The sequence below is a fragment of the Cyanistes caeruleus genome, chromosome 9 (genome assembly GCF_971803275.1).
Source record: "Cyanistes caeruleus chromosome 9, bCyaCae1.hap1.1, whole genome shotgun sequence".
NCBI classification, from domain to species: Eukaryota; Metazoa; Chordata; class Aves; order Passeriformes; family Paridae; genus Cyanistes; species Cyanistes caeruleus.
In genome coordinates, this window is record NC_141709.1 from 24,374,999 (window position 1) to 24,401,623 (window position 26,625).

Below are 26,625 nucleotides of genomic sequence, written 5' to 3' on the forward strand. Positions count from 1 at the left end.
CTAAGTAGCTCAGAAATGGCAGGAGGGTTGTCATGGTTCTTTGTCCTCTTGAGAGAAGAGCACATTAAAACTGCACTTCATATTCTTCCTTCAGAAATCTGTTCTAAAACTCAGAGAAAAAATATCCTCCTAGAAAGACCTTCTTGTTCCCTGAATAGGTTATAAAACTTGAGTGAATTGGGCAATCTAAACACTGTTCATTCTCAACACTTCAGTTAAGAGATTAGAAATTACTGCTAGATGTTCCATAGGTTCAGAGATTTTTGTTCAAACACTGCCATTCATCATTTTATTCTTGATCTTGGTCATCAAGAGCAAAGCACCAGGACACACTGTGGAAGCAGGTGATTTGTTGCTGCATGTATTCAATCAAAGCAGCTGTGACCTTAAACTGATGCAAGAGCTTCTTCTCTTGAAAATCCTGAAGGTGTGTGTGTGATCACCAGGCATCAACTCTTCTGTGCCTGCCTGCAAGGTCAGCAGTGTTCCACCTCCAAAGGGAAACTACTTCCATTTTGTGTTCTCTTGGAAATGTTGTAGGGAACCCTCATCAGATGATGGAATGGAAGTCAAGTGTATTCCAGTAGGTGAATGTTATGCTGCTTCTCAGGCCTTCTTCTGCACCTTGTCACTTACTCTGAAGAACATGCTTGCACTGGTATCCAGACACTAATAAGCTGGCTCTGAGGTTTTGTAAATGGAGTATATAGATGAAACAACTTAGTCTACTCAGTCTGCCTCTAATTTTGTCTTCTGTGTTGCTATAATGTGACCAGGGACATCAAAGCTTTGCTCTCTGCCTCATTTTGCTAAGATGGCTGTACGTAAATTTTAAGAGTATGTAGTAGTCATCAAGGCAGGAAAGAGTTTAGTGCGACACATACAGACTTCTTGTGTGCTGAGAAAGGACAGTAAAACCAAGACATACTTTTAACAGTTGTGATTAGCATCTGTTAGGTCAGAAAACAATATCTTTTTACGCTGCAAGAATGGAAGAAGCCTTATTGTTATGCTTGAGAACTGTCTAGCAGAAGAGAGGAATGAAGGAGACTGAAGGAACCCTGTTAAATATAATCCAAGGGATACTTTATTTTACTTGTTCTGTTCCCAGTCTTAAGACTGGAAGCCTGATGATAGTAAGCTGTGATGAGTAAAGACCTCCTTATTTTAGTTGTTCTAGGACTGAAGCACAAGGTCAGTTTTGGTTAGGTTGATAAATTTAGGTTATGCTTTTTCTTTCAGGTAGCATGACATTGCTGCTAGCATCCTTGAGAAATCTGCACTGGATATTTGGAGAAGTACTCCAAAGAACCCTGACTAGGACTGGTGGGAGAGGTGGTGGTGTGTGATGCCCATTGCAATAAACAAAACATGATGAAGGCTACTTTGCAGCAGAAAGGTTAATGTGTCTGATATGACATGCTGGGGAAGCAGTCATGTAGCAGTTGTTGCTGTAAGATGTTTTTGAGGTTATGGATGTTTGAATTAAATTATGAGGCTGAGATGAGGTTTTTTCTATTTGCTTTTGAGAAAACTAGGCAGTTAAATTAAATTAATTTTAATGAAATACTTTTTTCTCTAACATTACATAGAAGCTCATGTGATTCTTTCCCAGTTCACAGCAAAAATGAAAACAGGCAGAAATGCTACTGCTAACACTAGCTTGCAGCCCCACTCCTGCTCTAAGAAATGGGAATCAGGACCACAAAGGGAGAGATGGAAAACTGAGAACATGTATGTACTGTTCCTGTCTTGTCTGCCGTGCAATCTGTTCCAACTCATCAAAGAATAAACTGAAAAGCCAACAAACAGTGTTTTAAATTTCCATATTGAATGTGTTTGGATGATTCTGGTTGATTTCAGACTTTTAATTACTACCTAGAAATATCTTCTTCTTGGCTCCTTAAAAGAGTTAATCTTGAAGACCTCAAAACTGTGAGTGTCCTGTAGAGCTGCAAAATGTCAGGTGCCTTCCTTCTGCCCCCTTTCATCCTCTCTTATGACCCTTTTTACATTGTTAAAGGCAGAAATTCCTGAAGGTGGCTGTGTCACTGGGCTGAGTCAGTGACTCTGATCTGTGCAGGAGTCAAAGCTGTATTTTAACATCATTTAACTTGGCTCTGGTGATTTGCTATTTTGATGAATTAACATGTAGGAGAGGACAGGATTTGTCCTGTTAAAAAGGTAAAACTATATTATGGTCAACCTTAGAGCTTTCCTTTAGCCTGTTCACCAAACTATTTGGGAAAAACATTTTTCTCTCCCTCTCTGTGTCAGAGCCATGAATAATCACCTGATGTAAGGCTGGTGTTCAGTGAAGTTATGCTGATACAAGATGAAGGACAGTCTGATTAATTGGACTATTCACAGTTCTTTGAGACAAAATCTATTGAGTTCTCTGACTCATGGTGCTTACCTATGGCAGTTTGGATGTTGGGCAGCCTTTTCAGCAAACAGCTGCTCTTTGAAGCTAAGGAAGAAAGAAGAAAGCATTTATCTTAGCAGAAGAGCATTCACTAGAACAATGTATGGAGTAAACAGGAGGGCTTTTTTGATCTCAGTGTTTCTGCAGCTGTTCTTACTGTTAAAGGTTCCAGCTATTCTCTGTTTTCCCTGAAGCAGTTTGGATTTTTGTTAGTTTTGTGAGGGCACTTTTAGTCATGGTAACTGCAAGGGTTCTTCCAGGTCAGGGTTGTGTTCTGTATTTACAGCAAAGTTTCTGGAGGAAGTGTTTTTCCTCCCATAGCATTCTTCTTCTTAAGGCTTCCATGTGGTCCTTACTAGATTAATTGATGTCTGCTTGAATTCATGACATCTGTCTCTAATATAGGTCAGTGGATACAGCCTTTTTTGGACTACTGGTTCAGAAAGAGGAGTGAGAAAAATTCAAAACCTCATGACTATATACAGCATTTTGTAAAACTACTGTTAAACCACATTCCCCAGTTGTGAGGTCACCACTGCATACTGTCTAGAGGACTTTATTCACTGACCAGTGGTTTTTTCCTCTTCATTTCATCCAGTCTGGAGAGGGGGGAAAGCACCCTTGCCATATCAAGTTGGCTTTTTCTTTTGTTTAGAGAAGTTGTTATTTTTTCCCAGGCTGTCCAGAACTTCTAAAGAAGAGTTTAAAGGGCAGCTTTTATCACCCTTAGCCCTGGAAAGTTACTGAAGAGACTGAAAAGGGAGGGTGTTGTGAAGTGTTTGTGTTAGGTTTCCATCTCTCTCAGTAGCTGAGAGAGAGATCTTTCCAAGTGGAGTTTATTCCCCTAAGGTTTGGTGTCTTCTAGTTGTCTGTGCAGCAGATCTGCTACTGCAACAGGAAGGGTTGGACTTCTTTTGTGGGAAAAGAGAAATAGCCAGGCCAAAGACTCACCTGCTCCAATATCTTGTCTCAAAATGCTCCCCTAGTTTAGGGAAGGAGAAAAATACACAACTGTGATGCTGTCCTTGCTCCAGTGTTCCTCTCCAGCTTCTGAGGGGAGGAAGCTTTAGGGTTAGGATGTTGTTAAACCTCTTCATAGCTTTTGATGCCATTTATACATCTGGTGTCTATAACATACTGATGTGAAGAAATCTGCTTATTAACAGCATGTTCTACAAGTGCTTCCTTTTGTCAGTTTTACTATCTTCAGAGTAATTTTGTTTGATGTTCCAATGATATGAGAAATAGTGAATAATAAATCATGGTTGACATTTTACGTATAATTCTGCTGTGCTCTACGCCTAGCAAAACACTGAGCCCATAGCCTGGTGCTTTCTACAATGAAATGAACTGCAGTTTTCTGAAGGAAGATTCAGTGATTAAAACCTTGGTGTGACTGATGTTCTCATTTGGCATTTAGAACTACTAAGCACTGGATTTTGACACTCAAATCTACTAAATTGTATTATCCACATACGTAAAATTGTAATTTTGGCTATGCTGTTCCAGGACTTCTTAGTTGATCTTTTTTTTTCCCCCATAGCTATAGCCTTTGGGGAAGTATCTTTGTTTTCAGATGTACTGATTCCTGTTAGTCTGAAGAGAGGATTCCTGGATTCTAATTGGATTGAATTTTTTATTCTCATCTCTTTAGCACTTGTTTGTGTCTCCTGGACCTACGCTGCTGGGTTCATTATACTACAAGGAGACAAACCCTGTTTCCTGTCCAAAGAAAACATTGCCTATGTGTGACAGATGAGTGTTGGTGAGGAAGAGTTATGGGTTACAGCAACAAAATTATGATGCCTCAATTTGGCTTCCTTCATTCCTTCATTTGGCAAAAATGGACGTAATGGGTGAGCATTTTATTTCCTATTAGGCTTTTAATTGCTTCACTTTTTATGGTCATTGCACTAACAGTGGTTTTTAAGAGGCATTTAAATAGTTAATCACAGCATTTAATTTGTGCAGGTTTTGAAAATCACATGACCTAATATCATGGAGCACTATAATTTCTGGCTTTGGGGAAACAGAGCTCATTTAGAAGGTTCTTGAGAAAGCAGTTCAGCTAGGAATCCCAATTGACTGCTGAGAGAATTTTTGTTGACTATTGAGTCCTAACATATTCCATCTCCAAACAGCTGGGTTATCCTTGTCTCCTATCTGTGAAACCAGAATGCTGTTACTTATCACTGAGGATAGAAACCCAGTAATTTTGGATTTAGGGAACCTAAAGTAGATAAAAGTTCAGTAATATACATTGAAGAATTGTGTTGGTTGTCAGCAAATTACTTCATCATTAAGTTATACTGTTTTTTGTCCGCAGATTAGTAAATAATCAAAAACTGAGGGAGCAGTCATCTTCATATTTTTTTTTTTCTTTTGGTAAACAGCTGCCTTCTGTGAAAAAAAAAACCCAAAAAACAACAACTTCTGGATTTCGTGCTTTTTGTTTAGTCTAACAACTGGTATTCTAGCCAGTTGTTTTTTCTTTTCCATGTTTCTTTAAAATCACAAACAAACCTGAAATGGACTATTTTCTTTATTCCTCATCTCTGTCTATTTGAATACAATTCTGCTTTTTCTCTGGGCTACTAGCCTTGAAGGTAAGTTTTTTTGGGGAAAAGGGAAAGTTTACAGAAACCAAAAGAGATCGGGAGATCAGGGATATTACTCAATCTTGAAGGAGTATGCAGCATGAGGTCACATACAAAATGTGCCATGGACTTTGGTTGGATTTTTAATCTTGATCCTTTTAATCTGTTTTTTGTTAAACTCAGGATTTTGTTTCTTTATTTACTTACTTAAATAAAAACTGTCCATCTTGAAAACTTCTTATTCTTTTTTTCCATTAGAATCCTGACACTTTTTAGGCATTGACGAAAGGTTATTAATTGAGAAGCTCCAGGCAGGGTTCTTGGTCCTTTTCTGATATAGAAATTACTTGTAGCTGTATTTCTTAAGATGTTTATGTTTTTAGCACTGCTGAGACTAATCTGAAATTGCTACTTCTGCCTGGTGATCTAATTTCTGCTATTGCAAAGATTAGGAATGGAATTTAGTAAGGAAGTAGAATCCTCATGATTTTTTTGTGGGTGGAAGCCTTTTCAGTGTGTTTGTGCAAAGATGGCATTTCAGATGAGTGGCATTCAGTGTTACTGCTCTGAGCTGTCCCTGCCCCTCTGCCTGCCCTGCACTTCCCAAGGGCAGAACTGGCTTCATGTCACCTCTTCCTTCAGGGCTGTGAAGGTAGGTTGTGGGTTTTGGTGGAATGTCTTCAAAACTTTGTATTCCTGGGCCAATTTAATGTAACCTAATCTTCTTCAGCTGCTGTTCTTGAGTAGTCCAAATAAATGTGTTGATTATCATGGTAAATGAATTTCACGAGAAGCCACAGGTCGTGGTAGAGAAGCAGAATTTACCATTCACAATGTCATTTTAGAAGCAGGATTTTGGATCATCCGTCCTTGTATTTGGCCATACAATCTCCTTGGGGAATTTGCTTACATACTGGAGTAACATTTGAAAATATTTACATTTATTTTGCTGGCTATAGGACAATAGATGCTGTTCCCATCTCTTTCAATGTAAGCATTTTGCTTTTCCTCTTCTTTCTATCTAGCCATTCCTTTATTTTGCTTGTTTACTTTTTCCTCAGCTGGAAAATAGCAAATATCAAATGATCAGGCTGTGTAATGCTTTGAACCCAAGTTTGCAATCTTGTGAGAACTGTAATTGGAGCTTCTTAAAATTTTGGTTCAGTGTTCCCCAATCCACACTGTGCTCCTGATGAACATGGAACTCCAGCCATGTAGCCAGGGGAGGGTTTTATGCTGGTGTCTTCCACTCAAGGAGATACCAGCTGAGTGACACGATGGTTACAAAGGCAGATGTGGAGATGGATTTTTCAGTGCCCCGGTGTATGGCACTGACCACCCTATAGATGAATGTAAATTACTTCCTCAGGCTGAGCAATTGAGGAGCTGCATCACCAAACCTGCTGCAGGTGTCCTGCCCTGCCTTTAGGTAAACTGGTTGTATCTGCTGTGAGCCTGGCAGTCTGTAATGAAGGGGAGAGTTGACAGAGCACTTACCTTCTCACCTCTCTATTTAACAAAATTCCTTACTGGTTGGGCAGAAGGGAGGGCTGGTTTATAGTTTTGTTTCAGTGGTTTTTCCCATCAAATGGAATTTGTTGCTTTACAAGCGTATATGATATTGTGAAAAAGAACATGAAGGACTGGAAGCTGTCTGTTTATTAGACTATAAGTGATGTATAAAACAAATACTATTCAATTATCGGTGACCTTTCAATATTCATTGAATTACACACAAATGCACACCCTAACCATTCTGCTCGTGTCTTCAGTAGTGTGGTTTTTTGAACAGTCCTGCAATTTTGAAATAAATCCTGTAACTAGTTCTTACTGTATGCTGATTGAAATGTAGCCCTTGGCTTATTTGAGGGACACTGAACTGGAAGTTTTTTTCTAGGAATCTACAAAACTGTGCTTTGGCCAACACTGAGCCATGACTGTATGGTGGATGCATCTGATCCAGGGGGTCCTACCTAAATTAAAATGCTCTGAATCTCACAGGGTATAGCTATGGGGTCTCAGCATTAACTGCTTTGATTTAGTGATCTGCCAAATTATGTGCTAATATTTCATTATTGCTCCATAATACCTCACTATGTTTAATATGCCTTCATTTCATGTTCTCATTCCATCTCCTGTTCATTCTTCATGTATCATGACATAGGCTTTGTAGAGCTGCTGTATAGCCATGAGATTCAAGTTATTTTGAACCAAAGAGAAAGAAACCCCAAGGAGAGGGATCAGCCTAGAGCGCACATTGCCAAGAACTCCTTTCCCTTGTTTCAGAAATATGTCAGCTCATATATTTTGTGTGCAAGAGTAACAGCAAGAGACATCAGTCCTCAAATAAGATGAGGACTCATCTCAAATAGATGAAGTTTTTTGATTTTTTACAACCTGCAATTGAAATTCCATGTGAGAGGCAAAGCAGCAAAATCTCTCTCTTCTAGTAGATTTTGTAATATTCAATTACATGAGCTTAGTTATGGCCATTTTTTCAGTAATCTAAACACTGAGTTGTATTACTAATTTCATTTTTAAAAAGGATTTAGATTCCAGTCTATGAGGATGACATGCTGTCCCTGATCAGGACGTGATGAAGGAATTAACCATGGTGACGTTTTCATATTTGAGATTAAAAGAAGACACACATCTGCCAAATGCAAGCAGAAGGAAAAATCTTGTTACTTTTTCTAAATCCTCTGAAAGCAGCTGGATTTTTAACTTATCCAAATTGTGACATTTTGTTGAGATTGATGTCCACATAACAGTGTAGAGAAGCACAGAAAATCTTAAGAATTCAGGATGTGTGCTGGTCTCATAAGAGAATAGTCAGGAAAAAAAAGCAAGAGTGCATTTTCTCTTCAGTGGAATAAGCCAATTACTTCCCTTTAACTTCACCCTCATGCAGGCACTTGTTTAAAAACAGCAGATGTTTACAGTTACTGACTGTGACTTGTTTTTCTCATTTATTCTGGAGAAATTTTTTACTTTACCAGCTTTTTCCTGCACATAATCTGACCAAAATTTAAAGGGTCCACAATGTTGTCTAATTGCATTCTTTCTGCTGTCTCCACTACCTCTTTAACTACCTCAGCCCAGCATGAGCATGGGAGTTGTGAGCTGGAATAATGGACCTGGACCTGGAAGATGTAAGGGAGAGTTGCACTCTTCTGTCATAAGCATCATGATGCTCCTGCCTGGCTGGCTTATCAGGATGGCCTTGGAGTCCAGGCACAGTAATGGGCCTAGTGAGATGAAGTTATCTGCTAGCTTCTAAAGGACTAAGACAGTAATAGTGTTTGTTTTCCCATTTGGAAATAAAAACCCCATCAAAGAAGCAGCAATATATGCAGCAGTGTAGTTAGGTACATTGTCATCAAATACAGAGGAGATGCTCATTTGTAGACTTCAGTTCTGTACAGTTCTTTTATTGCAGGACCATGTAGCTGCAAACACAGTGTGATTTTTTTGAAGTTGGATTTGTTTGAAAGATGTATAGTTCTCTGTGGGATACTTCGTGCAGAATGTTTTGCATCCTGATTTATGGAAGACTGATCTCTGCAAGATTTGTGGATCTTGCAGAAAAAAATACTCACAAAACAAATGTATATATCTAAAATGTTGTTAACTTGGACAGCTTCATCTGGTAGCAGAATGATAAACACCAAGGCTGGATCCAGCCTTCCTCTAAATTTGCTCTGGGTTACACCTACTAGAGGCTTATCATTATGAGCATGTTGGCAGTGACAGTATGCAATGCCTATTTCAAAGAGATTGAACAAATAAAACACGTCCCTAGATGGATTTTAAATGTAGAGTGCCCCGTTCTAGTTTTCTGTAGCTTGCTGACTCAAAATGCGGCACCAAGAAAGGAGATGAGCAAATGTTGAATGATACGAGATGGCAGCTACAGTTGGCTTAGAGAACTGTTCTGCCTCTGGCACTTTGGATCATGAACTTCATCACATCCAAGAAATGTTAACAGCTCGGCCTGGGGGCTTTAGCAGCTCTGAGTGTCTTTGTGGGTTTGTACTGACAGCTTCCCTCCATCAGTATGCAGTGATTGGCATCCGGGGGGCTCACATGCAGGAGGGTCTCAGCCTGCTATTCTTGTGCAGAAACGCCATGATGGGCATCTGAGTGACGTTTTAATTTGATAATGAAAGCACCATTAAATCAGAAAAGAGAAAAATGCCTGTTTGTGGCACAAGATATTTTGTGTGACCACTGAGGTCATTTGAGACAGGCCTGCTGTTGAAATAGTTATACAAGTTTGCCAGCAATGACTCACTACCATGGTGGCTGCAGATAAATTCCAGTTGCTTTCTACTTGTTTTTGAAGGTTTTGGTATGTTGCCTAAAGAATAAAATTTTAGCAAGCTTAGGTTTGCTTGAAAACAGTTGAAATTTCCCATACATCCTTCTTATCTGAAATGCTTCAATAAGCTATGGTTCATACATCCTGCTGTCCCTTTTGACTGTCAGAACGGAATATACTTTAGCATCATTATAACCTTCTATTTTGTCAGTCCTTAATGTGCCTGTTTATAAAGAGATCATTTTAGATGCTCATTTCTCAGATGTTTTCTCATCTCTGTCATTTAAAGAAATGTATTATGAGATCTCATGATCACCTGTGGAAACCAAACTCATGGATATGGGTTGGGCTAGGTAATGTTACACGTGTCTTTTTCTCCCCATGTCTGTATTACATACTTAGAGATATCTAAACTTTATTGTAAATAATTTACAGTGTAAATGGCCAGAAGCATTGTTTTGCCATCCTACAGATGAGGATTTTTGATAGCAAAATATTACATGTTTGGACCATAGCTATGCAGGATATCTGTGGCAAAATTAAATAGGATCTGTGTTCTTAAGCTTTTTATGGTACTCTTTAGCTTAAAAGGTCTTAAGAAATTAAATACTTACAGTGATTATCTTCTCCAGTTTCTTTTCTCTTCCAGATGTTGGAAGGTTTAGATTTTTATTCAGCAGAAATATATTTTATTCTTTAAGAGCCATAGAGATTCTGTACATATCTGTACATTCAGAATTACAGGGGTTCTGTGTACAGAGAGACCATTCTCCCTATTGCTTCGGAGCTATGGCAGGTTTTGTACTGTATGCAGCTTGCTGTAAAATTAATTGTCCATCTCTTGTTCATCCAGTTGGAACTGGCTATTGGCCTCTTCAGAGGTAATGCAGGACCAATATAAGAATAGTTACTACCAGTTCAGCATGGAGTTACTGTCTTTCCTGTGTGTAATTTTGAAACTGTGAATCCACGTTCCTTGTAGTTGGTAGTAATTCGCTGGTTAAGTGATAATGGTGATGCCTGGGAAAGAACATGACTGGGTTAGCAAAGGCTCTTCAGAACTGATTTCATGGTGCTACTCTGTGGAGCTGCACTGTCATCTTCATTTGAGTCCTGCTTGGAACTGGAGGAAGAAACTTTTCATTACTTGCCTGTTGCTGATAATGATGTAGCAAGAACAGTGTTATCGATCGGGTCTTCGCAACTTCCACTGAGCGTCACACGCGGAATTGTAAATGCTTTTTTTGTTGTTCTTTGAAGGAATATTAACAATTCTCATATTGTGGCTGACACTAAGATATCCAGTGTTACTTTGAAAGCACAAGTGAATTGACCCTTGTAATGCTTTAATGAAATGGATGAATATAAAAATGTTGCAGATGGTGAATAGTGACACAAAAGGAAATGTTTTTTTCTGGTCACTCACTAGACCTATGGTAAATGCATGTGCTGGACTGAAATTTTGAACAAAATTTTGAATTTTGAGACTTTAATTGAGTTGCTACTTTTGTTTCTGTACAGAAATGGAATGAAAAAACCCCCGACATTCTAAATTTGGCCCAAGAGTCACTAGTTGAGCTGAATTAAGACACTCCTCAACAAAGCAGCAGCAATTGTCATCTCTTCCAAACAGTGAAACCACGCATCCTATGATGATACCCTGCCAGTACTGCTTGTAGTTTAGTTTCAAATTCCTGAAACTATCTTTAAGTAATCTTCTAAATAATACTTTTCTATAATTTTAACTTTGATCATAACTTAGGAAAAAAATAGCCAAAGCAAATTGCTGTTTACGTCTTTTTTCCTTTTGAAAGGTTGAAGTCTGAAATGATATATTGATATTTTTCTTCCATGAGCTTTACCTTGCTAGCTATGAAAATCTCTCAGCAAAACTAGTGGTTTAGTGGTATTTCAGATATCTTTACCTCTCTCCTTTGTTGTTCTTCTGTGATGCCATCGTGCAACAAATAAATAACGGTCTGTGTTTGCAATTACTCCCAGCAGCTGTTCTCAGTTATAGCAAAGCTATTAGGAGAAGAATTACTTGGATGATTGCAAAAACTAGTTCATAGCCAGGAGAGTCCTGATTCTGTACTTGTTTTTCCGCAGGCCTCCAGAACTGGCATCAAAGTATGCCAATTTCTCTGAGGGAGTGTGCAAGCCAGGCTATGCATCAGCGCTCATGACTGTCATCTTCCCAAAGTAAGTAATCACTGTGGGAGGCTTTTTCCCACTTCCCCTGATGACCTCTCATCCTTCAAGGTGGGTGATTGGCAGAGTTTGTCTTGAAAAGTTTCCTTACTCTGTCACTCGACTGGTCCATGGAGAGGCCAATGTTGAAATTCTGGACTGTTTGAGCGGTCAGTGGCAGTAGCTTAGTTGACTTTAGTCTGACTAGGGCTTCACTCTCAGAGTAGAGACTTCTGGGTGTTGAGTAATAAAACAAATTATGTTGTCAGTGCATGATACAAATGTGTGGTCAAGTTCACTGCTAGTACCAGATGATGGAATGCTTAGGAAGCTTTGGTCATGATTGAGTTATCTGGAGTAGATAGTAAGGTGTGATGTTTTGCTGTAGTTAGTTCTGGGGTTTTCTGTTCTTGGAAGAGCAGGGTGAAGCATCCTCAGGCACCTGGAGTTTGTAGATTTGATGGAAGACAGTTCAGAAGATACACTGGCAGGAGCATTAATCTGTTGAGGCTCAAGGAATTCAGTTTGGTGCATTGAATGGAAGATTTGACCAAATGGTTGTTTGACCATTGTACAAGCTTCTTGTACACACAGAAGAGATGCTCTAGTGCAATGATCTCTGTGGCAGAAGAGGTTGTGGACTTTTTAACGTAACTGGCACATTTCCAAAAGAGAGATTTTATTTCTTTTGAGGAGGGAATTTCCACGACCTGTGCATCTAAAGGTTAGGTTGAATGATCATGGCCTTCAAGTCAAGCCTGAAATTGGTGTTATCTTCTGTCTTTTTTTTTTTGTTGACAAGCATGGTGTCAGGAAGCTTTTTTAAAATAAAAAAATACATCCGACATTGCCTTGTAACCAGTAGATACTACAGACAAGCCTTAGAAACAAAACAAAACAAAACACTGAAGTTCTCCATCAGCAGTGTAAACCAAACAATTATCAGTATTATCTTCTGTGAGAATTTTGGAACTCTGGTTACAGTATGCATACTAGAACTGAAAGTAAGTGCTTTTAAATCTATGTTTGTGTACATATTAAATGTAAATAGTAGAGAGTAGGATGAACTCATTATTACAAAACTATTAATCTTATTTTAATTTTTAAAATACTTTGGCTTTGAGAAGGAGGTTTTTAGCCTCCTAGAATCTGAAGTGATATTCTCTCCCTCAGCAGCTGCTTACAGATCTCTGTTCAGTCACCTTCTCCCAGCAGTTGATAGGATTGAACCAATTCCATGCAAAGAGGTACAAATGTGTCTCTAGTCAAAGCAAGTGCTTGTTGTCTTGTTCATACATTGAAAAATCACATTCACAGTTTAAAGATGTTGTTTAAACACAACATCTCACTGGGTGTTTATGTTCAGGTGCTCATCTAACATGGGCCCTAGAACTTAACTAATGTTAACTTTTTTTTTCTGTGAGGCCTTTAATTTCTTTACCAATTGAATTCAGTGTTGGACATTTCATTATTTTACCGAGTACTGCTGTAAGGATGGCTGACCAGTAGTTCTGAAAAAAAAATCATGCTGCACTTAAAATTCTTTCTCTTCTGCAACTTTCCTTGTACTTGGAGAACTATGCAATGTTAATGTTACTAAGCCAGGTATTCAACATATTTAGAACTCTTAAAACCAAATTATCATGCCTGTTCATTTAAAGATTCGAGCTGCATGATTTGCTTTATTCTAGTTTTTGTTTTCAGTTGATTGTGTCATTAGGAATCCATCATCTCTACAACTGACATTTTTTAGGCTTGGTCTTTGCTGTAAAATGTGTGGTTTTGTTGGGTGTTTTTAATATTTGGATAAAGTTGGTTTGGCTGTTTTCAAGCATGAATAAAATGAATAAATGTTTTCCCATTTTAAAGTTCCTGACTTTTTAGTGCAATTTTAAATGTAAATAGGCAAAATATGGTGGAAATAGTTGACATAGAATAAATATTTCTCAAAGAATGTAGCTCTTCTTGATAAGTGCTCTTTTTACTGGTAAAAATAGGAATTCAGACTTTACCAAGCACGAGCAAGTGCTGGATGGATTAAAGGGCAATGGCCTGAGAAGTACCAAAATGTGGTTTATGGTAAGGAAAGACTAAATGCTTGTTTATTTGTTTGTTTGAATGAGGTCCTCAGTCAATCAGTTCTCATTCTAGCAGTGCTTGATCCCTTAATCAATAATTCTACCTGGGAAGAATCCTAGGTTGTAGAGTACTAAATAAAAGGTCAGTTACTTCTAGGGAACAATCTGGATTGCCTGATTTAAATGACCACAGTCCAACAAAATATATGTTAATATATCTAGCATGAAATTAAACATCTGGGAGGAACAAATGCAGATGTTACGTTCAAGACAGAAAAAAAACTGTCTTGGAAACAGAGAAAGCTTCATGTAATCTTAATAAAATACCATTTCTTAAGTGCTATTTCATATGTACACAAAAAAGTTGAGAATTTTATGTGAAGCGCTGAATTATAATAAAAATATAAAACCTCACAATCCAAGATTTCTGGAGTACTGTGTCCAGTTTCAATGGTAAAGTGTGAGAATGGAGAAGAAATAAGAGATGGAAGAGAAGCCACAGAAATGAATGACTTGCTTAAACAGTAAAGTAAACAAGACTCCTAGAAATAAGTCATCTTTCTGAAGCAGAAGTATCCAAATGAGGAGAATAGGAAAGAGCATTAACTTTGGCAAGTTAAATATAAACCATAATGAGGTAGAGCAAAAAAAATGTTGAGGAACAACTTTGTAAAGACATTAAAAAAAAAAATAAAGCTTTTTGTCTAACTGTCAAAGGCAGAAAGCTGTCAGAGATCCCGATGAGCTGATAGAGGTTCATAATATTACACGTGAGCTAAGGGGAGGTAAAGCTGCAGCAGAGAAGTTATTTGCATTGCTATTCACTACAGAACAGTTCCCATGTGGACCCTTCATTTCCAGGGGACAGGCTGGGGGAAAGTGACAGAAGCTTGACGTTTTGGAGTGAATTCCTAGCACAAAGAATTGCTAGGAAAAGTTCTCACTTTGTGAGGAACTTGGTGTTGAAGTTGCCGAGTTACACACGGTTGCGTTTAATCATTGCTTAAACTGGCCTTAGAATGGAAGAATGAAAAGCAGTAAACGTGCTGGGCTTTTCAAAAAGGGTCTGGGGGGTTGTTTGGGAAAGTGGAAGCTAACAGCAAGCCTGGTTTCTGTACCAGGCTCCTCTTAGAATCTAAAAATAAAGAAAAGAATTAGTGTTAGCTCACAGAGAAGAGAGAAGTTGTCTTCTGCAGCAGGAATTTCTGCCCTGTAAATCTGCTTTGTTGTTTCAATGACCAGATCAGCATTTGATAGAGGTGATTTAAATAATACAATACACCTGGATTTCTTAAAAAAAATTAATACACACAGACATAAAGTCCCCAAGAAAACAAACCCCACCTCAAAAACCCAAAAACAACCAAATATTTGCCATTTCAAAGATTTTTTGAAAGTTCAACTGGTGCAATCCTATTGTGACTAGGTAAACAGTGGAAACTATGGAAAAAATAAAAAGATTGGACAGTACAGGAATGTTATTCCTGGAGTCTTCTGGAAGAAAGTGTGCTGGAATCTCTGATGTTCCAAGTGCTCATAAACTACCTGGAATGGAGGATGAATAATAAAGCACTAGCACATTTTTCCAGGTGATAAGATCAAAAGCTGGCTATGAGTAATGTCAGAGGGATCTCACAGTGGTGTAAGTGGTGGGGCAAGAAAATGGCAGGCCAAATTCAGTTCTGATAGATATAAGATAGTGTTTGTGGAGAAGACTGATCTGACAGTTTGAGGTGTGTGGTGGACTTAGCTGTGCCTTAGTTACACTCTGAAGTAGAGCAAGCAGAGGGTGTTCACAAGCCTGTATAACATAGTGAATGACATGGTTTGAGGACGTTTGGAGATACTAAATCCAAATATTGTGCTTCAGGTTTAATATAAATTATGGTAAGTGTTATTTCTCGCTATTTCCATTTATATTTTTCTGAGAATGGGATCCATAGTGGGTAGAAGATTTTAAAAAATAAAATAGACTCTTAAGTACTCGTGTATGGAACTCTCTAAGTTACATCTTAAATGGATGCTGAGGGCAGCATGTAGCTTGATGTCATCCCTCTTTCTTAGGCTTTTTACTGGAGTGTTGTCACATGGACACAGACATCAGGTATTGGGCAAAATGGATGTCTGGTCCAATCCCTTGTTCCCATGATTTCTTTTCTGGGTTTTTTAATGATTGTGCCTTAAAGGCAGAGTGACATAGCTTCAGAAAAACAGGCTGCAGTCTGAGTCACAACACTGGCTCCACACCAAGAGAAATGGGTGCATGATCCCAGTCCTGCATCTTGGTGTAAGGTCTGGCCAGCTGGGCTGCATCTGCTGCTCGCTCTAAGTGAAGGAGTTACCTAGTTTTTCACTTTCCAAGACAATAAGATTCTGCCTCTTGCAACTCTCCCAATAGAAGATAATGTCTCAAAGTGCCTGAAGTGAGGTTATTGGTTTCAGAATGATACAAAGAAAATGGCAAATGTGTTTGGTAAGATGGCATCAGTAGGTCGGTGAATTAGACTACTATGTTCAGTGAATTACTCTATTTTAGCTGGTCTGAGGTCACCTACACGTCTGGAGTTAATGCTTTGACCTTTCTGTAGAAGGCACTAACTTGTGTTTGCAGTGGTAACACTGCAGTCTCCTGCGTGTCTGGCCTTGCTGTGCAAACGGCGCTGCCTGTGTACAGCTCTTTCTGTGCCCTATTCTTTATCAAATGAGAAAAGAGACCTCTGCCCGCCGTTTGTGGCTGACATGCCAGCCTGGGACAGTTCAGCTACTCAATACTGAGCTGCAATTTTCCAACCACAAGCTCTTGTAATTTGGCAGCTAATACTAAAAATTAGAGGAGGCGGTAAATAGGGAGGGAATGTCTGCAGCCTGCAGACTTGTGTATCTGTGTTTGGTAGGGGAACATGGCAAATAATTATTTAAGGAGTATCTGAAGGTATTTCAGAATAAGGGAGAAAGGGGAAGTGCAATATACAACAAATCTGTTGGTGTTGTGACCAAAAGAGTGAATTTATCATTTGTGATTCAGATACATAAAAGTATTTTTTCACCAAGGAGATACGATTGTAAGCATTTTGTAGTCAACTGGTGCTAAGAAATAGCTTTATATGATTCACAAACCTTTTAAAGCCAATTCAAAAATAAATTCAGCTTTGTTTGTTTGATTATTCTGGTGTGAACTTCCTATTGATTAGCAATTGATATTTTCTTTACAGTCTTATTTCCCCCCCCCCCCTCTTATTTTTCAATACTGTAGCCTGCTCTTCACTCAGACTATAAACAGCTCTCCTGTAAAGTCTTCTGGGTTTATATTTTCATGCTGAATTGCTTCTTTGTACATTAAGTTCAAAATTTTTAAGGCTTTCATATCAGCAGAGAGTGCATGACACGGATTTGTGCCAGCCACAGAAATTTCAGTGGCTTTCTCTGAAGTCATTCTTCTGTGGGTTTTTTTTTCTGATGTTTAGTTCCCCCTTGATTTTGTAGGTCATAGACTCCTGTGCCTTTTTCCACTTCCACAGGCTGGGGGAGTATAAATGGGGCAGGACCAGAAGGCCTTTCTTTAGAGTGTAGACTTATCTCCTTCACATCAGAGCTTGGTAAAAATTTATTTGCCATTGATGTGTTAGAGATATGGTTTTGCACTTTCTATGCTTTAGGGAAAAACCCCATTCTTATATGCAAATGGGGGATAGGGACTTTGAGTGGAACTGGAGCTTCAGTAAGGGCTTTAGTAGGAGGCAAGATAATTTAAAATGTGATCCCTGATCCTAAATATTTCCATATTCATTTCCATATCTCCTTTCAGGAAGCTGTGCTTCTTATAACAAGCACACAATAGCATCTGTCCATTCCACACATTTCTGCTTTGTTGTTTAGATATTCAGAAAAAAAAATATTCTAGGAGGACAATTTTTTAACCCTCTGCTCGGAACTGACTTTATTCATGTCTGACTGTCTCCGTGCCTCATGAATTACTGCTGTGCCCAGCATGGGCTTGTACTGAAGTGACAGGGCATGAGCTCAGTGCTTAGGAGCTGTCAGTGCAGGTGATGGCTGCTTCCTCTGTGATTAACTATTTAAGGAGAGTAGAGCAAGGCAAAGGATTGCAGCTTCATATGGTTCCTGAGAGCTCATGAAGAAATAGGCTGGATAATTAATGTGCCACTGAGGATTGCTACAGGGATTCAAAACTGTTGCCTGACTATAGTGTGGTGCATCTGTTGCATAGCTTGGGGTTTTCCAGGTGCACTGAATAGTATCTCTTAAGTTTTTAGAATATATAAAATTTTGTCTGTATGTATATATATATATATATGCTGAATTAGTTACTGTAGTTATTGATAGTAGGGAGTTTTTTGTCTTCTAAATTTAAGTATAATGTACATCTCATTTTGAAACACACTGAGGTGGTTAATTTTGTTAATGTGATCTGTGAAAGCAGCTTGTGTTCAACGAAGAGTGGATGCATCTCAAGGCTTCCACTGATGTCAGGGTTCCTGTGCCCCAGACACTGCTGTGAGGAAGTCTTTCTGCTTTCCTTCAAAATAAGATTGCTGCTGTTCTGGCAATGGGGAATGCTCAAATCCCTGTCCCTTCCTTAAACCTCTTGTTCTGCGCCTGTGCATTCATTCAGGAATAGTGTGTGAAGGTGACTGAGATTGTTTCAGAGCTCACAGTTACATTTGGAGACCCAGTAACTGCTGTAATCACAGCTCTGGAAGGAACTTCTTAGGTGCCAAAAGTGTCCAAAAGGGTTTTTGGGGAAGCCAAACTGCTGACCTGGAATCTTCATCACACCTGCCCCCTGCCCCCACATCAAGGACTAAGAAAATATCATTGTTGCATTAGTGAGGCTTGAATTTGAAGGGACAAGTTGATGCAGGTGTATTTTCTTCCAGGCAGTACTGAACATCATCAATTTCCTTCATTTTCTTGGTGCCTAAAAGAGTTCAAGACTTGCAGCACAGGAAAGTAAGGATAAAAGAGAAGTTGTTGGCACCCTAGTCAGTTAAGCTGTCAGGGTTTTCCATTTCTCCAAGCTCCAGGCTGTTAAATGCCTGGCCTGTGCTGTGCCAGGGGATTGAAGCCTGCTGCTGCTCACCCTTACCTCCTGTCACCTCCTTACTCTGTGTTTTGTAAATCCCAGGCTAAACAAAGATGCAAGCCAGAACACACACCCTCTCAAATCCTGGTGTCTGGGTAGCACCTCCCCACACAGAGCTCTGTGGCTTCTCCAGTAACACATCTTCCCATCCAGCCTGCTGCTGTTCCACTGTCACTGCTGGCAAAGGGAATATTTTGCACTTCTCTACCTTTCTCTCCTTGTGAATTTTATGAAGTGGTGGCTTTTTTCTCCTTTATATGTTTGTTCCGGGAAAACTTTCTCAGCTTTTTCACCTCTGCAGTCAGTGTGTTAGGTATTTGTATTATTTGAAGGCTGTTACTAAGAGGAAGATTTTTTTAAAAAATATGTATTAGTGTAGATTTTGAGTGACAAAATTGGGTCAGTCTACAACAGGTATAATTCCTATGTTTTCTTTATTGACATGGACTCATTTGAGATATTTAAATGTCTCATACTTCAGCCTAAAGGTGACAGGTATGTTATCTCACAAGATATTTTCACTGTGGCTGGCTCTAGTGAATATACAGCACAGTCTCTTAAGAGATATTTGCTTTTAATGTTCAAACTAGGATTGTTGTCTGAGCTCTAGTTGCTATTTATATCTGGGCCAATTGGATTGCCCTTCACAACACCCTGACTGCTTCAGTCCCTTGCACCTGCCTTGTCTGTAGGAGGAAGCTGGGATTAAGAAGCAGCATTTGTTAATTCATGTCCAGAGCGTTGCAAACCTCTGGTACTGAAGTGGTGGTAACCAAAGCTTTGTTTAAAGTGTGGTCATATAACTTAATTTCTCTGTGGCAGATTCCCTGCATTCATTTTTTATCATAGAGAGAAGTGCTTGGGAATGTAATTCCAGAGAGGAGCAGATGAAACCTGACACAACTTCAATGCTTGCTCTGAAATTCATGCACTGATTGACCAGCTGGAGCTTGTACTTCAAAACAAAATTCAATGACAGCAGCTCATTGCCTCACTTCTAGTGATGTGCATGCTGCTGCAGTCAGGTTGAAGTAGACATGGCATAATGTAAGAGTAGATGTAAAAGAAAAAGCTCTGTTTCTGTGTTTGCATCCCCACTGTTTGCCTGAGGAGTTTGTGCTGCTCTGTTACCTGAGTGAGCAGAGCTGCCTGCACACAATGCACTGAACTGGGTAAGTAAAATAATCCTTATGGATGAACATGAGTTTTCCCTTCCCCATCCATCTACTCATTTTGTGCAAGATTCTTTTTAATCCAGACCAGTTCACTGATTCAGCTTATGAAATTACCATATCATTATACAAACCCTGCCAGGGAGCAGTTTGAGAATTGAGGAGCCAAGGTGATGGCACTGCAGAAACTCGGTCAGTCAGCCTGGGCACCAGGACAGGGATGTGGGGAGCTGATGCTCAGGAGGCAGAAGTGTGATTTCACCTTCAGTTCATGTAGGTTGTTCTTTCTATCCCATGTTGACCTTTTAACCTTTGAACAAATGTGTATAGTAATACATGCAATTCCCATGTGCTGATCATGACAGTAGATTCTGTATCAGAGCCATTTTTGGTGCTAAAATCTTTCATGTTTGACTACTCTCAGTTTAAAATGAAGTATGTGAATCCATGTGATGTGCAGGCTTTGTGACTGAAAAGTATGTCTTCTGAGTCTTTATCGTGACTTTGGAACTAAGTGAGACTATAAAATGAAAGCTGGAACATGGACACAAGGGATTTTACTGAGCATTTGCCTTTCTGGCTTCAAAAAAGATGCAGAGCATATGTGTTCTTGCTTTAATATGAGTACACTGCATCATATGTTAGAGTGGGAACAGGACAGGTTTGGTTGTTTTGGGGGTGGTTTTCTTTTTTACTTCTTGTTGTTTTGCAGAATACTAAAGTTATTTCTAAATTGTGGACTGTTAACAAAAAAAAAAAAAAGGAAGGACAGCTTTGCAAATGTACAAATAAATAACCATATTTGTGTGAGCATGTAAGATTGTAATAGAAGCAATAAACTTAACTCATGCCACCAAATGAGCATATTTTATTGTGTATGTGTGTTTGGGCTCTGTTGCTGTGGCCCATCTGCTCTTAAAGCTACACCAGTAAGAATGTTTGACTTCCAGGAAAATCTTGCAGGAAAGATTTCTTGAGGATCTAAATCCATTTGAAGGAAAATATCAGTGAGCGTGGAATGCAAGAAATGAAAAATATCAGTGAGCTTGAAGGTTAAGCTGTAATATCACCATGGTTTTGATATATAAGTCTTACCTTCTTTTCTCTTCCTCACATTCCCATAAGAAAATGTTTTTATCTCTTTTGATTTAAACTCTGACTTTGACTTTCTGAAAGTTCATTTTTATTGGTTCAGACCACCATCTCCCCAGAGTTCCAACAAGTTCCTTGGTATCTTTGAGACTCTGTGTGTCACCAGTGATTTCCTCTTTCTGTAGAAAAGTGTGCAGCTTCCCTCAAAGTTTTCTGAATTGTGTTCAAGAGTAGATAATTTTTCCTTCTGAACTCCCTACTGGTCGCTTTCATCATTTCCTATCTTTGGGTAGATATCAAGTCAAATTATTTTCCTCTTCTATCTTTCCCTCTCCTTTATTACTGTTCACTTTGTTCTATTATTGAAACATTTCAGGAGTGTCAGTGCATGCAAATGCTGTCACTGAGCCAGTGTACATTGGCTAAGAAAATGGATGAAAAGGCAGCCTGATAATTTATGCAAGATTATTAGACCAAATTAGAAACAGTCTGGGGAACCCTCCAACTCTACATTAGGCAAATGAAGGTAAAAACTGAAAAGATTATAAATTCTCTTTGTAGCGATTTGAAAAGTCGCTTGAGAACATTGTTCAGATAATGTTGTAGAAACTCTGACTCCACCACAGAGAGAACAGCAAAAGCTCCTTTGGCAATTATTTTCTTGGTACCTTTACTACAATTCTGAGGTAAGTATGCAGCAAAATAAAATCCATAAATGAATTGCTAAATACTATCAAAGCAAAGCTGTTGCAGTAGTGCCAGGGATCACAATAACTTGGTGAAGTTCCTGTTGTTTCCTAAGTTCACCCAACTCAAAACACACTTAATGCAGGAAACCAGGGCAAGGGCATTGCCACACACTGGGATGCAATGGGATAGTAGATTTCACTTGTATTACTCACTGTGGTTTTTATTCTGCTCCTGTCTTGCTAAATTCTGGAGATTTATGTATTCAGTAAAAGTTGTTTCCTTTTTGTGTAATCTGCACATTTAAAAATGATCACATCCTTTTCTTCCTGAAGCACTTTGATTTACTTGCACTTCCTGTGTGCAAGTCAGGCCTGTAGCTTACTCCAGCATCCAGCTTGAAAACAGAATAACTGTGTCAAACTTTCCTTAGAGATGTTTGTGATTCTTCTGAATGCATCTGCCATGCTAACTTGCTCTTCTTTCAAGTTTAAACAACTGATGTTAGATTCAGGATTATGTAGGTTTCAAGTAACATGACTTACACAGTTCTCAGAAAAGAGAAAAGAAGATTTGAGGTTTATATGGTTTCCCCTTTCTAAACTGATATTTGTGTCACACCATGTTTCTTATCTGTTTATCAGCTGTGCCAGCCTAAGCTCATGTTTACACTGGTGATATCAGTATGATAAAGAGATTGCTGAGAAGTTAGTTAATTTATCTTGGAATGAAACAGATCAAAATATGTGTTACATTCTGTGGGATCTTGGAACACCTGAAACCAGAAGAATATATAACTATGCCAGTGCATAAAACCACAATGATTTTATTCCTGGACTGAAAGGTCTGTGTATCTGATTTACTTTGGGCTTTCCTCTGTTGGCAAGAGTCAGTCTCTGCTGCCTTTAATGGAAGGTGATGCCCTGTTAGCCACCAGAAGTGTTTGTTTCTGGGCTTGGATTTTTTTTTATTATTATTATTTTTTTTTATTTTTTTCTATAGACTGTTTACACTGAGAGTGAAAACTGGCCCATGGTCAAGCTGGTCTGAATACAAACAGTTCCCTTGGATGCTTTTGGAAAAGTGGAATAGTTTTAAGTCACCTGAAAATGAAAAGCAAGGGAAAGCTGTTTGTGACAAAATGAGTTTCCCTGTCCCTGAAGCCATCCCTGGGCTCCACAATGTGCTATCCTGGGCTGGCCTGCAGCATGAGCACGTCCATAGGATGGCAGCTGTTGTGGTGGGAGAGTCTTGCCTCCAGTTTGCAAAGAGAACACCAACTTTGGAATGGCCTCAGGGATGTTCAAAGCCACGCCAGCTGCGCCACCAGGCAGTGAAATAGGGATGAGTAGCACAGCATATATCTGTCCTGGGACTTTTGTTTATGTTTTAAGAAATTGTTTGTAAATGTGTAACCTCATGGATAGATACAGTGTACAGCTCCAGGCAGTCTCAGTGTGACCTGTGGCAAACAAGCAACTTCTTAGAGCCAGTGGTGGCCAGCTCTTTTTGCTTTTGATTTGTTTCTTAAACAGTGTCTGCAGAGTTTAGGCATCTGCAGAGGAAGATGCTGGTCCCAAGGGTCTGATTAAACAGGCCAACTCTCAGTCTGCTGTTGCTGACTTATTCCTGCTGTTCTTGGAACGTCTGAGAAAGGATGTCCAGAATTTGAAGGAGGCAAAATATGCTTACAGGTTCTGGTTTAAGGAAAGAAAACTAAAATAAGGAAACCAGAAAATTTCTCAGTTTTTTCCCCTTTTTGGGGATTTTTGTCAGTACATGTACCAGGCATTTCTTGTCCTTAAGACAGATCTGATCTCCTGGGTAATAACAACTATTTGTGGAACAACAGGATACCGAACAGTTTATAAACTCTAAGTTTGTTTACTTCTGCTCTGTGACTGCTCATTTCACATAGGGGTTTCCTCATCTATCAAGGGTGAAGAAACTTGTATGAGTAGACACATCTGTAAAGAAGTAGTTGGTCTTGCTTTGCCATAGTAGCCTGGTGGAAAATCTGTTCTGCTCAGCCAAAAATTCCACCTGTGCTCAGTAAGGAAGGTATTTTAACTGGGAAGTAGTCATCATGTATTTTCTAAAAGGAAAGAAGGAACTGTTCTGCTTCATTCTTCCAGCTCTGGCACCTGCTGCTAATGGAGGGTGTGGGTTTGAAATCCTGATCTCCTCTGTCTCTTCTCTGGGAAGCAGGTTCTTCATTCTTCAGTACTGCATTATTAGGATTTGCAATAGCTGGAGGACTCCTAAACCACATCCAGACAGGAAATGGAAGAAAACAGGGATAATAGTTTGGGTGTGTTTTTTTTCTTTATGTTAGGCTTAAGTTTATGTAGGACTTAATTTCCAGTATTTTACCATCTCTTGTGGGTTGTTGGACAGAAAACATGGGGGGGAAACAGTACATCATTCTGTGTAATTAGCTGCCAGACACTACACCCTCTCTGAGGATATAGGAACAATGATGGTTCAGGCTATCCAGAAGAAAGAGGAGAGAAATCCTGTGAAACAAGCCATGTCTGGAGTGCCCTAAAACACAGAATAATTCATGTAGAAATTCAGAGCTGTGTGAGATCTGCAGTGCTGGCTGATGCACGCTCTGTCTCCATCTAAACCGTGGCTGTGCAATGATGAACTGCTGAGATGTTTTGACAGATGCCAGTCAGAGGGATGTTTTTGACAGTTTTTTTTTTGTAATGATTAACATCACCCAAGCAGTTGTTTGGGTTTCTGCATGTTTGTTTTAATTTATCTCCTCTTTGTTTCCCTTTCACAGCGGTGCCCAGTTTACCATAATGAGATTCAGGAAGCTGGAATCAGTCTCAATTAGTGAGGTTACTGTAAATATTTTCACTGACAGAACTGTCTTTATTGAGTTAAGATCTCAAAATACTTGAATGTTGTCTTATGTTAAACAGAAGATCCAGTAATTCAAATAAAGTGATGCCAGGAGGGCAGTTTATTCTGAGATAATCCTGTCTTTAGCTATTCTAAAGAAATTATGCACCCTGAAGATGCAGTAAGCCCAATGAGAATCAGAGGAGAGGGAAGAGGAAAAGGTTCCTATACACAGATCTAACAGTGTTTAATAAGTTGCCTGGCCTGTTTAGAAGTGCACAAGCTCTGTTGCCTGCAGTTGGTAAACCAAATAATAATTTGAGTTGTCTGTATCTGGAGAACCTGGAGCAGCCATCAGTGACAAGCCCCTCTTCCTTGGTGGGGAGAGGAACCCTAAGTATCCCAGACATTTGGCTGAGGAGGAGCCCTCTACAGCTTGTTCACAGTGACCACTGCAGCTAAGAAGTGAAAATTTAAGTAGGAAAATCAGTGTTAAACACTTGAGGCATTTCTGGAGTTGTGGGAATCTCTCACTTCTAGAAGTTTTTAAGCATAGCACTGACTTTCAGCAGCTACTGAGGTGTTTCTTTTAATACCCAAGAGCTGGCATGTCAGCTGGAGAGTTAGACACACAGGAGGGGAGGTTTCCAAGCTTGTTCCAGTTTGTAAGTGTTGAAAGGGTTTGTCTGCTACATTATATTTTGGGTTTGGGTTGAGGATTTTTATTTGTGGATTACAATGCACCCTTTTCATGTCAGACCACTAAACAAAATTTTAAAAAACCAACCTGATGTCTCCAGCAAATCACAGTTTAAATTCTTGATCAGTAGCTTGGAAATAGCTACAAAACATAAAATTAGCCAAATGCAAAATTCTGAATATACCTGGCATCAATCTCTTCATTTCATCTGCTGCTAGAAGATTTTGAAGACTCATCTTGATTGTGGAAGCCAAGTGTCAATTCTTCAATACTTTGACTTCATAATGCTGCATTTCACCACAATGCTAGAGAAGATGATGATTGTTCTCTGTCTGGTCTCCCAGGATTTGTTCCATGCTGTAATCCTGGGCTATTTTCTCTCACATGCAAGGCAATCATTTCCCTCCTCCTGTTTTTTACCTCAGAGCTCTTCTTTTGGCTCCATCTACCTTCCTATGTGGATGGAGATTGTGTCACACAGATTGTGTCCCTCCTTTATCTCTCTTGGGTTACATCTGTGTTTACTTTTGTTTAAATAAGATGGTAACCTTTGTTGTTCACATCATTTGTAAGTCTCCTACAGCAGCTTGTAAATCCTGTCAGGAAGCATGTCCAGTGTGCGTAAGTCCCAGTCACGCTGCTCCCCAGCTGAGCTTGGCTGTCTGTAGGCTTCCCAAAGCACAATAATGGTACAGATGAGAACCTGAGACAGATCTCTCTTCTCAGTTTTTTGCAGGAAGTTTTGGATGGAATGGGAGGACTCAGAGGCAGCAGAGAAGAATAAGAGAGCATGGTGGGCCAGAGGGTTCAGGCTCTCTGGGGCATTTCAAGGGAGCACAAGCAGTACTTTGGTGGTTTGTAGTGAGTCACTGCAAAGCTTTACCTCTTAGGCCCTGGAAATTCTCAGTTCCCACTAGTAGGTATAAACCAGTGGGTTTCCAGTAAGCATTGCTCAGGAAAAGACCCTACAGTTAACATCACCCCTGGAGCATGACAGCCACCTTCACTCTGCTTCACTTCACTGCTGAAATTCAGTGAGCTGATGTGTTTCCCAGCAGAATAATTGCTCGTGGCTTATTATAGAGACTGTTTGGTGCCCTGCTCTGAAGACTCTTTGTTCTGGACAGCATGTTTTAGAATATGTTTGTATGTGCTGGCAAATTTTTTGGGTTGTGCTGTTTGGTTGTTTTTTTTTTAAAGGTCACCTTGGGTTTAGGACAGTTTAAAGAACTGCAACATTCTAAGCAACAGCTGAGTAGATACAAGGAATTCAAACAAATCCTGAAGGTGGTTGGATTGTGGAATTCTTTTCAGCTTTTCAGTCTGAACTTCCTTAAATTTGCCAAATGACTCATTTACATCTATATTCTAAGACCTTCCTGGCTTTATTTCCTACAACTGCCTTA

At 39.3% G+C, this 26,625-nt stretch overlaps 1 protein-coding gene across 19 annotated transcripts in view; it reads left to right on the forward strand.

The window, feature by feature from the left end:
• Positions 1-26,625, forward strand: part of ST3GAL3 (ST3 beta-galactoside alpha-2,3-sialyltransferase 3) — a 182,491-nt gene that overhangs the window by 61,092 nt on the left and 94,774 nt on the right. For 16 of the 19 annotated variants that reach the window (XM_086902321.1, XM_086902320.1, XM_086902319.1 and 13 more), the window contains one exon: positions 11,453-11,545. The exons of the other annotated variants lie outside the window; for them this stretch is intronic. In XM_086902321.1, coding sequence (XP_086758447.1) covers positions 11,453-11,545 — 93 coding nt within the window. The remainder of the gene's footprint in view (positions 1-11,452; positions 11,546-26,625) is intronic. 19 annotated transcript variants of the gene reach the window in all.